The sequence below is a fragment of the Ochlerotatus camptorhynchus genome, unplaced genomic scaffold (genome assembly GCF_037179485.1).
Source record: "Ochlerotatus camptorhynchus isolate MF236.1 unplaced genomic scaffold, CSIRO-AGI_Acam_v1.1 ptg000177l, whole genome shotgun sequence".
Classification (NCBI taxonomy): domain Eukaryota; kingdom Metazoa; phylum Arthropoda; class Insecta; order Diptera; family Culicidae; genus Ochlerotatus; species Ochlerotatus camptorhynchus.
The window spans coordinates 1,010,637-1,022,271 of record NW_027040667.1 but is presented as its reverse complement, the minus strand read 5'-3'; the positions used below and the strand labels follow the sequence as shown (position 1 = coordinate 1,022,271).

General features: G+C 40.4%; 1 protein-coding gene across 2 annotated transcripts; it reads right to left on the bottom strand.

The window, feature by feature from the left end:
* Nucleotides 1-2,221: 2,221 nt before the first annotated feature.
* Ttc1 (Tetratricopeptide repeat domain 1) lies at nt 2,222-4,151 on the bottom strand. 2 transcript variants are annotated; one of them, XM_065222732.1, is made up of 2 exons: nt 3,399-4,151; nt 2,222-2,633 (listed from the first exon to the last, which is right to left on the bottom strand). In XM_065222732.1, the coding sequence occupies exons 1-2, from the start codon at nt 3,965-3,967 to the stop codon at nt 2,327-2,329; spliced, it is 876 nt and encodes a 291-aa protein (XP_065078804.1). In that variant the 5' UTR covers nt 3,968-4,151; the 3' UTR covers nt 2,222-2,326. The 2 variants fall into 2 exon arrangements, with proteins under 2 accessions (XP_065078804.1, XP_065078805.1); XM_065222733.1 differs by having other exon boundaries at nt 2,224-2,612.
* Nucleotides 4,152-11,635: the final 7,484 nt, after the last annotated feature.

Genomic DNA, 11,635 nt, shown 5'->3' with positions numbered 1-11,635 from the left:
CAGATATTCCCAAATTGAACGGAAATGGAAACGTCATTTTAAGATGCTCTAATTGTGTGATTTGATCATATGAATAAAAGGGTTTACTTTACTGCCGTTCTACGCATAACCGTCCCATGTTCTATGCAATCCTTATGCACCGTGGGACTCTTATGCGTATAATGGCAGTTTACTCGCTCCGTAAGAAAAGCAGGGGAAAGTATATTAGTTATTTTATTCATGCGGCCTATTGATTGAAGAATTGATCATCTTGCATAGAAATTACACACTTAAACAGAGACCCTGAGTTCGGTAAAAAAAAATACCGTCTTAGATCGGTAATGCTAAAAATTACAGATGTTTCTGTATTTTCTCGCTTTATTGCTGAAAACTGTAAATGAAATGGCCAAATTTCGGAAAACGGTAAACATTTTTACCGGTAGGTCTTCGGTGAAATATTTTACTGAAGTTTCGGTAAACAAAGCGTTCCATTACTGAGTTCGGTAACGGTCTTGGTAAACGTCAAATCCACCATATTGTGATTTTCGATCAACTTTGAAAACGTTCGTGTTTGTGAAAAATAAAAAAGTGAATTATGAAAGCTGTTATGCAACACCAAGATGAGCGAATCGTAGATATTTTCCGTAAGTAATTAATTTTCGTTATCTAAATAAATACCGATAACAGATGGCCGATGTTGTTGCTTGTTTTTTTTCTGTCGGTCCAAGTTCCATTCCCGTTGGCGACGATCTGAAAACTGCATTTGGAATCTTCATCTAATGATTCCCTGTTTTCAGTGTAGCATCGAATCCTTCCGACAAAAACTTGTTTTTGTTCATTGGTGGAGCAATTTGCAACACTAACACATTGATCACGATTGCAGCCAAATTTTTGCATGGGTTGCAGTGACCGCCACCTTGAAACAATATTAAAGCAAATTACAGTTGAGTCGGTTAGGTTTTTAAAAAATTACAGACCTCTCAGTAATTTTCGATTTGCATATCGTCCTCAAAATTACAGTTCCCCGGTAAAGTCGACTACAAATTCGACAACTAATTTTGCTGATCCTGTTTACAGATTTTTCGGTAATGTTCTCGATTACCGATACCATCACCGACCGTTCAGCTGTTGAGAATTCGGTAAATGAATTACCGAAGTCGGTGATTTTTTCTAAGTGTGTAGGAGTTATACTGCCCATAATCGCATATCAGTCCCACCTTTGCTTGATTTCCTATCCATATGGGACTGATATGCGATTATGGGTAGTATATATGTATTGAAATAACTTTTCCCATTAAGCATGATTGCAATTTGAACTATTTTTAGTTTGCACGGCGTACAGATTAACGGGGTTTAAATTAAAAGGTGTTCAGATTAACCACCCTAATTTTTTTTTTTATTCATATAATTATAACCTCTCTGCCTATCACATGTGATGTGCAATATTTCATACAATTCGGAGACCCTTCGACCCAAAAAAAATGTCCGATTATCAGGATAGCGGCCATTCGTTTGCTATAAACATTTGTTTTTCAGTATCTGAAATCATTTGTTGTTATGTATACTGAGTTACTGAGTGAGTTTCAAGAAGGGTATAATGTATGTGTTTGATACATAAAATCTGCCAATTTTGCTTTTAGAGAGTCACAATCAGCAATTTAATAATCTGTCACTATTCACTCTTCATGAAAACTGAATATTCATTGACGAGGCTTGGTAACTCAATTATCTTCCTTGCAATTTTTCACTTTGCCTTATTCCACTAGATTTAAATGAAAATGAATTCTGCTTTAACCAACCGATCGCGCACCACTTACCACAGTTAAATATTGATCTAAAATCACTAACGCAACTATCTTTCCCGTGAAAGCCGTAGAGATATGCAGAGGTGTATTCGGTCTCTAGTAACAATGGACGTCGAACTAATCATCCATCCCTCCCAAAAAGACCGTGAGGACGTTACCGGCGCTGTGATTGATCTATAAATAGTGTGAATTAGCGTGCTTGTACATTAAAGATGGAAAGCTAATCCCATGCACCATCTACGTGGTTCTCTGTGCAAGTGCAATAGTTCTGATCAATCACGGAGGAGCGAGCAACTACGAAATGCACGGTCTTTTCTAAAAAAATAATTAAAAATATTTATTGATTATCAAGTTATGGCTCTCTGAAAGCAAGATTGTGAGATTGTGACCATCACTACTGAGAAAAAAAAGAAATTACTTCTTTTCGTTCGTTCCGTTCCATAGGTTCATTATTTATTGCCGCTAGGCACAACGAAAACAACACACAATCATATCTCACACACGCACTCTCGCACCTAGTATCGCATCAAACAAAATGATAACTAATTTCCGCTCTTAAAATTAATCGAATACGAACCGGTCGACGGATCCTGTTGCATCGCAAAGTTCTGCGTCGACAGACCGAACGGGCGTAGTATCATGTTGCCCAGGTCCTTTAGCTTACCCATCATTTCCTCTTTGAGTCGCTCGTTGCGTTCCTCAATCTTCGGCGGCAGTCGGGTTTGGGCCGCTTTCGCTTCCACGTTGGCCGGATCCAGCTCCAGAATCTTTTTGAAATCTTCCAAACTCTCGTCCAGCTTGTCCGCCTCCTCGTACAGGGTCGCACGCCTGGAAGTGGATTCAATAATACTTGAAGGAAACGATGTACCACCGGTAGCATGAGTGAATTAACAGTAGTGGTGCAATCGTAAAGGAAGTATATTTATACCATAGACAAACAGACATCACGCATTTAACGACCAATTTAAAGTTTTAATTGGTAGTACCGCAGCCTGTGGCGCGCATAGTCAATTCCCTTGCCTTTGATGTTTACACTCTTTCGCCAGTACACTGATAAATTGAAATATTCCCATTTTGCTTGAAATTTAATCAATTTGACATTAACTCAGTTTAATCATATCGAATGATTAAAAATGAATCCTCTTTCTAAAAAATAAGTATCTGATATTAATCCCAGTTAAATCATGGTTGATTAGATTGAAGATTATCTTTTTTTGAATAAATTTCAATCATTTTAGATTCTATTTTAATAATTTTTGATTGAATTTTAATCTTTTCTAATTTGATATAAGTATTGAAAAAGAATAAAATTTAATACTAGAAAGATTATTTCGATTTTAATCATGCATGACTACTGCCGAAGTAATCATGGCTCGGACTCAATAAGGTGAAGCGGGAATCTGCATATTTTTTAAGCTTTTTTTATTTAATTTATCTTTGAGTGTACGCTCAACAGCTGCCCGTCACAGTGTACTCAACAGATGGCAGTAGTGTTTTAGCGGCGATGTAAATAATATTCAATGAGTTATGCCTGTTTGTCTGTGCTTATACCGCATGCAGATAATTTGTAATAAGAATGAGTAATAAAAATAGTGTGCATTGAACAGTTCTTACCTCAGCAACGCCTTCAGGTACATGGGATTGTGCTCTATCGCTTTGGTGCAGTCATCGATGGCCGAGGGTTTAAAGTTAAGTTTGGTTTTTGCTGCCGCTCGATTGGCGTAAAGAATCGACCTTTCCGCCGAGTATTCCACCGGGCAAACCCGAAGAGCTTCCGTATACACTTTTGCGGACTTTTCAAATTCGCCCTGCTTGAACAGGTCGTTTCCTTGAGCTTTGAGCTCATCCGCTTTCGCCTTGTTGGCTAGCTTCTCTTCTTCAGTTAATCCTTTCTCCCAGTCCCGCTGCGATTCGTCATCTATAAAATCATCATCGTCTCTGCTTTCCGACTTGCTCCCGTTCTTTTCCTCGTCACTTTCGGCATCGCTTTTACAATCCACAAATTTATCCGCTTGTTCCGAAGAGGCAGATGTGTTTGTGTTCAGCGAATTACCAATGTGCACTCCCGCCACCTGCTCGATGACTTCGTCTACGGCCTTTTCGTTGAATTCCTTACTCGAAGCATCCTCGAATCGTTCCTCGTCACTAGCGGATGTGTCTGCTTGCTTCGGAATTGAATCCATTACGGAAGGTGGTTCACCAAAATCAACGAATAATTCGCACACACAATGATTATCTTTAATTCCACCACTCAGTAAATGGATCGTACACTAAACTCACTAGATTTTGTTAACGATTTCGAATTCAATCACTATTTAAGAAGTTATAAGAAATTTTCTTTTTTATCACTGAAAACTCCTGCTCACAGCTGTTTATTTCCTTCTCAGACTCTCGCCCTCTTGCCTTTTTGTTTGACATTTCCATCATGATTCATGATGCACAGTCATTCAAACTTCCCCAGTGAATGAGTAAATTTATATTTCTATCTCTTTTACTCTCAATTCCGGTGCTCAACAACTCACCATATACACTCAAAAATATTACTAATTTTAGAATGATTCAAATTTATATTTACATTTTATGATTAATCAATATATCAAGAGCAAATTTTCATTACGTCGAATGTAACAAAGGTAAACAAAGTCGAGCTATCAGTGTCAATCGATTCTCCTGCTATTACACTATATACTGTCCGAATATAGGATCAAAGCACATTTTTAAATTTATTTACCAGTCAAATTGCTTTTTGACGTAATCACCTTCCGATCAAAATAGTTTTCGATGTTACTTAAGTCACCCAATTTCTATGGAGATGCCGTTTGACTTAAGTAACAGCGCTGAGAAACCCGTGAAAAGTGTACACACCAAATTTCTTAAATTCCATTCGGTACTTTTTTTTGCTGAATTCGTTCTGTAAAATATAATTTTTACCGAAAGCTTTGTAAAATATATTGTTATACCAACTTTCAGCAATAAATAATACTGAATTTCCGTACTTTCCGAAAATTACCGAAAACTGTAAATAAAAATTACTGATCTAAACTGTAAATTACTGCAATTCTACAATACTGTGGCGAACGTACTGTAAAAATAGTCTTTTACAAAAACATACGGTAGTAAAGTACCAGATTCTTGTAAAAAATTACGGAACAGATTTGTAAATGTCAAACTGTCAAAAACATCCTTTGCCGCTATTTCCAGGTTGAGTGTTCTTTGGTTCTCCTGTGTGAAAAGTAAGTACTTTAATATTTTTCTTTAGTCCGCTGAATCGACGGAGTGGATAATTATTTTACTTTCAATTCAATTCTAGGCCATCGCTGCCAGTCATCTTGGACTTAAGGCGACCTTATGTTACCCTCAGCTGCAAAAAGCCAATGTCATGTGTGCGCACGTTGCCCTTGCTGGACCTGGACCTGGATAACCCTTTTCTAGGCGTCGCAAATATTTAAATTAATTGATTTTTTGGTGTTAAATAAAACGTTTGCTGTGTTGTAATCATTTAATTTGATGAAAACACAATAAGACATATCGATGGAACAAAACGTTCGGTAATTATTGCTGGTTAAATTGTAACTTATATAACCACAAAGGAAAATAATTTGCAGATATTTCGGTAAAAACATTACTGAACGTTATTGTAAGCTTTACCAATCATTCAGCATTATTTACAGTCCAGGTTAGTAATTTTTGACAGCTCAAGAGTGAAGAGAAATTAACCGAACGAATTGTAATTAAAAAAAAAATACCGAATCGATTACCGAATGTTCAGCTGTTCCATATTCGGTAAAAAATTACAGTATACTGTAAAAAAATATTAGTGTGTACGTTCGTCGTTTCGCTTTCTCATTATTAAAGTGAATAAATCGAACTGTTTGTAACTAAGATGATTTCGGTGGTCCTAAAATGATGAATGGGCTGCACGTAAGGAGACGTAATTGATAATTCTCCCGAATATCCTGGTAAATACACTTTGACTTAAGTAACAATAGCACAAACGAAGTGACATACGGCTAACTGGCGAAGAAATCCATTAAAATAATGTGGTTCACTGTAATAGAATTTTCTTGGAAGCTTGTGCCATCATCCACCAGATGGGTTAGTTTTGACGTAGGACTACGTCTTTCGGGAAGATGGGGGTACAATTTATGAAAAGCGAAAAATGAAATTATGAAAGATTTTGAACGTTAATAACTTAGCTGCCCCTGGACCAATTTCAATTATTTTATCACCAATCGATCAGAAACATTTCTACGCATCGATAACAATGCTCTTGACTGTTGATTTTCAAATTGAAACTATTGAAAAAGTGGTATATGTCAAACATTGTCCAAAAGCGTCGAAATAACTAACAAATCCACCATTTACGTACATGCATGTGCTGCTTCCCCAACACAGTCATCAGAGAATGGTTCCTGTGGTATCCCAACTACCCAACCGAAAGGAATAAGTAATCGTCCAGTTAATTATTACCGAGAAATCACTTGACACGGGAATCCAATTGACTCGATAAAACGTGACTTACCTAACCAAATACTTACGACTCGATGAATGCCGATACTAGGGTTGCCGCACACGGCATCCGCTGTACAGTGGTGCCATCATCACACACTAAACTATGAGGGGTAGGGTAATGCGGAGGTTAAGTCCTATGTACACCTCACAGTTCCTAGGTGAAAAAAGTCGAAGTGACATTCGCCTCCGATCTTCGGGTGTGTACGAATAGGGAGGATACAATTGCGGAACATTTTGTTGCCAATTCAGCACAGCCCGCAACGACCACACAAAATGCTGTTTTTTCCTAGGATTTGTTTTCCGTGCTGAGCACCAATGCTACCCACACCCATGCTTGGCATACACAGTTTTGGTCACGAACTGCTCATTTGCTATAATAACTTTGCACACAGTTGACGGAACATAGTTCTTTTTGAAGCAGTAGATAGAATAGAGTGTAAGCTTGTTAAAGATATGTAAAATAAAGTAGATTTTAATGCTAGTAGTAAACTGTATTTGTTTTTGCGTTGTAAAAATGACGTGAGAAATGCTTACTACACATCTCGGAATTTAAGTGTTAAATTGATTAGTGTTGATTGGCTTTAATGTTTAATCTTCGCATATCTATAGTAAACTATGAGCCTAATCTATCAATTACTTTAAAGAAAAATAAATTTCAACATTTGAGTGAAAAGTTATTACCAAATGAGCAGTTGGGAGTGTTCAACTGTGCATACCCACACCTGGACCCTACTTATCGACCCATCAACTCATGAACCGGGAACCCCGAAGGAAGGCGTGATCAGAGATGTTATGCCTCAGAACTTCCCGGCAGCGTTGACTGGGATTGAACCCATGCCTGCTGGGACGCTTGCCACTACACCACGGGCGCCGCTGCTCTCAGAGTTGTCATCTTGTAACCAAACATGGAAGCAGGGGATAGTCAATATAAATTCTATTCTCTTTTCTGAAATGTACTTGGTGGCCCTGAAGAGGGCCGTTTTGTTGCATTGGTGATAAGTTTTCTCCTCCGAAACCGTACAGAAAACGTCCCTGTCGCTTCATAGCGTAGACGACATCCATGGCCGTGACGGTTTTGTGCTTGGCGTGTTCTGTATAGGTGACGGCATCGCGCATATTGTCAGCACATCTCGGGTTTCCTCGAAGATCAGACCGGAGACACTTGACATAACCACGTCGAGCCAGACGACGAATGACAGGCTTGGCAGTACCCTTGATTTTTCACCTAGAACCTTCCGATGACGCTTGGCGCCTCCTTTTCCGAACACTTAACACTTGTTTCTCGTTGAACGGGTGAATCGAAACTGAGCCTAAAGCGAGACTTTTTTGAGAGAGACTTTAAATTATCTATATTTCTTGAATTTGTGTGGTTTACATGTATAACTTATCAAGTGACACAGATGCGTCTTTTCAACTTTAGTTCCTGTGAAATTTCAATTATTATTAATTACAGTTCCTAGTCCTATCAGGCCTGTTTTAGAGAATGACCACCTTGGTGGGATTGGTTTGCTTGAAAATTTGAAAAAGAAGACTACTTATAACTACTATTTACAACTACAACTAACCTACAACTACTATATACACCTAATCTACTATATACAAATTGCTTATCAAAGCATGTTCTGGTAAATTACATTTTTGTGCAAATTTAGTCTTAATTTCGTTAATTCTGGAATCTATTTTGGCAATGCCTGCCTCTTCGTGTAAATTTGTTATTCTAGTGTCAAAAGGACGATCAAGTACCATCCTCAGCACTCTATTCTGAGCGACCTGGATTTTGTTCCTGTGAGTCTGTGCACATAATTCCCACACCGGAGCTGCGTAGAGGATCGCAGGTGCTATGATTTGTTTGTAGACGGCCAGTTTGTTCACCCTTGAGAGGCGAGATCTGCGGCAAATCAGCGGAAACAGACACCTAACCAAGGCAGAACACTGACACCTAACCAAGGCAGAACACTTGACTACTGTTTTCTCTACATGCGAACGGAAGAGGAGCTTTTCATCGAACAACATCCCGAGATAGGTTACTTCGGCGGACCACTCAACCCTTGTGCCATCCATGATTACAGTACAAGATGGAGCCGGTTTCAGTTTGGGCGATTGCCGATGGAGGAACATGATCGCTTGTGTTTTGGTGGCATTGATTTTGATTTTCCACGTGGTGGCATAATCAGCAAAGGCGTTAAGGCATCGTTGAAGTTTGTTCGTTATTTCGCGAGGCATCCTTCCTTTGACGGCTATTGCGGTATCATCTGCGAACAGGAAAAACACGCAACCGTCACCGAGGGGAGGAATGTCGGAAGTGTAAATGCTGTAAAGCAAGGGGCCCAGCAGACTGCCTTGCGGGACTCCTGCTGGGATGGAAAACGTGTCTGAAAGACAACCATTCAACGATACCTTAAACGACCTTTGCTGAAGGTAGTTTCGGGTGATTTTAACCAGATGTAATGGGAAGTTGAAGTTACAAAGCTTGTACACAAGTCCGTCATGCCAAACATTGTCAAACGCCTTTTCAACGTCTAACAAGGCCATGGCTGTGGACTTGGATACAGCTTTGTTACTTCGGATGTTATTCATCACCCGTACTAGCTGATGATTGGTGGAGTGCCCCTTTCTGAATCCAAACTGTTCCGGAAGGAGAATGTTATTTTCCTCGACAAACTTGAGCAAACGATTGAGAATGAGTTTCTCGAACAATTTGCTCAGCGCTGAAAGGAGGCTGATTGGTCTGTAGCTTGAAGGCAATGTTGGATCCTTACCGGGCTTGCGGATTGGTATGATTTTTGCTACTTTCCAGATGCTTGGAAAGTAGTGCAGTTCCAAGCATCTGTTGAAGATAGCGGTTAGAAGAGACTGCACTTTCATGCTGAGTCTCTTCAAGATCAAGTTGAATATACCGTCAAACCCGGGAGCCTTCATGTTCTTGGTGCATTTCAGCGCTGAGCAAATTTGTTGTACTGTAATCATATCCGCCGGAGGCACGACACAAGGGGAGGCATCTAGGTTTTGAACGCATTGCGCAACCTGATCATCGAGCGGACTTTGGATATTCGAGCCAAGCAAATGCGATGAAGCGACATGTTTGCCGATCGCATTTGCTTTCTCCTGTGGGGTAATTAAAAGCCGATCGTCATCATTTTCGACTTTGAGAGGTGGAACGGGTTTGGGATGATTTTTCAGGACCTTGGCTACCTTCCAGAATGGTCTGGAGCGGTCGTCCAGATTCTGGACAACACGCCCGAAACTTTCATTTCGGAGTGAGTCCATTCTGGAAGCAATCTGCCTGTTCAGATCGGCCATTTCACGTTTTTTGCCCAGGTCTCCAGTCCTCTGAAACTGGCGTCTACGCACATTTCTCAATCGAATCAATAATTGGGTGTGGGAATCAATAGCAACAAACTTACCCCTCACAGGAACTTGTCGAACGCATGTCTCGTCAGCCTCGGATATGGCCTGTTGGAGTCCTTCCAACGCCCGGTCGATGTCATCTACGGTGTCGAGTAGTGGATTTTCATCGATGTTGCTGTCCACCATTCGACCGTACTGCACCCAGTTGACATGGTGGTAGTCTTTACGCAGGCAGCCTCTAGCAGGAACCACGTTGACACCGACTTCAGTCACCACCGGTTGGTGGTCGGAGCTGAGATCGTTGTGCGCCTCCGGCTTGGATAGTCCGATGTTTGACAGGAAAAAGTCTAGCGTGGAGGGATTTCCCGCTGGAGAGATGAAAGTTGGCTCGTCCGGAAATTGCACTGTGTACAGTCCATCCCGCATAAAAGCGAACCATAAATTGACCTTACCTAAAATGGTTAAAAATTGTTTATAATCCCTGCTAAACTTTAACTGAAATGGTTATGGAACTTTACATGAACGTTTAATGATAAAGTTTCAACCTTATGTATTATGGTTTTTTGGAACTGAACCTTACAAATAATGGGTTGTTAAGAACCATTACCATTCCAAATTCTTATTTTCTCCATACATTTTCAGAAAGAGAACTATATAAGAACGTTTTTACTTATGATTTGAGAACATTAATGGTAATGGTTATGGTAATCAGTAAGGTCCATTAATGGTTTTGTATTATCACTCAACTTTACGTGGAATATATCGTGAATTGGTAATCAGTAAATTACAGGCAACCAATTCGCGATATATTCCACATAAAGTTGATCGATGTTACAAAACCATTCGTGGACCTTACTGACTACCATAACCATTACCATTAAAGTTCTCAAATCATAAGTTAAAAGGTTCTAATATAGTTCTCTTTCCGAATATGTATGGAGAAAACAAGAATTTGGAACGGTAATGGTTCTTAACAACCCATTATTTGTAAGGTCCAGTTCCAAAAAACCATAATACATAAGGTTGAAACTTTATCATTAAACGTTCATGTAAAGTTCCATAACCATTTCAGTTAAAGTTTAGCAGGGATTATAAACAATTTTTAACCATTTTAGGTAAGGTCAATTTATGGTTCGCGTTTATGCGGGATGTTGTGCGTGGTCGAACAATAGACATCCGTTTCGATTCCTCTGGTAGTTCCGCCAAGCTTCATGGCGGGCGTTCAGGTCGCCCCCAACGATGAATCGGGAGCTAGTACGGGTGATGGCGGTCAGGTCCTTCTTGAATTGGATTCCTAATCCGTTGCTTGCGGTACACTGGCGTGGGCAGTAAACAGCGATGAACCGGACGTTTCCAGTTGGTGATTCCACCTCCACACTAATGGCCTCGATGATAGAAGTGCGGATGTGGGGCAGAGTGCAAAACTTGATTCCCTTTCTGACGATGACCGCTACACCACCCCCCCTGGAGCTGGTGCGATCAAGCCGGATAATGTTGTGGTCAGGCAACCAGAAGCTGTCACCGAACTTTAGGTGGGTTTCGGTTAGAAGACCCACGTCGATGCTATGCTTGCGGAGGAAGTCGGCAAGCTCAATCTGTTTAGCTCTTACAGAGCAAGCGTTCCAGGTAGCGATGGTTAGCAGTTTAGACACCATATTGTGAACTTACCGAGCACTTGGATCTGTTCGGGCTTATTGCGGCACTTACGTAGAGCACCGGTCATGTTGATAAAAATCTCCATCAGTTCGTCTGCTGAGAACAGATCGGGATTGTTTGTTTGAGCTGTTGGTTGCCTCCATAATCCAGGGGGGGATGGAGAGCTTTGTCCAGCAGAAGATCCAGACGTTTCTTGAGGGGGCGCGGATCGCACCCTGGGATTCGCTTGTCCACGAAGAGGTGGAAAGTCCTCCGTCCTGAAAGCCGGGGCCTTATCCTTCCTTCGTGCTGGTTGATTGTTGGTGGACGCTTGATTTCGGATGCGCTTGAAATCC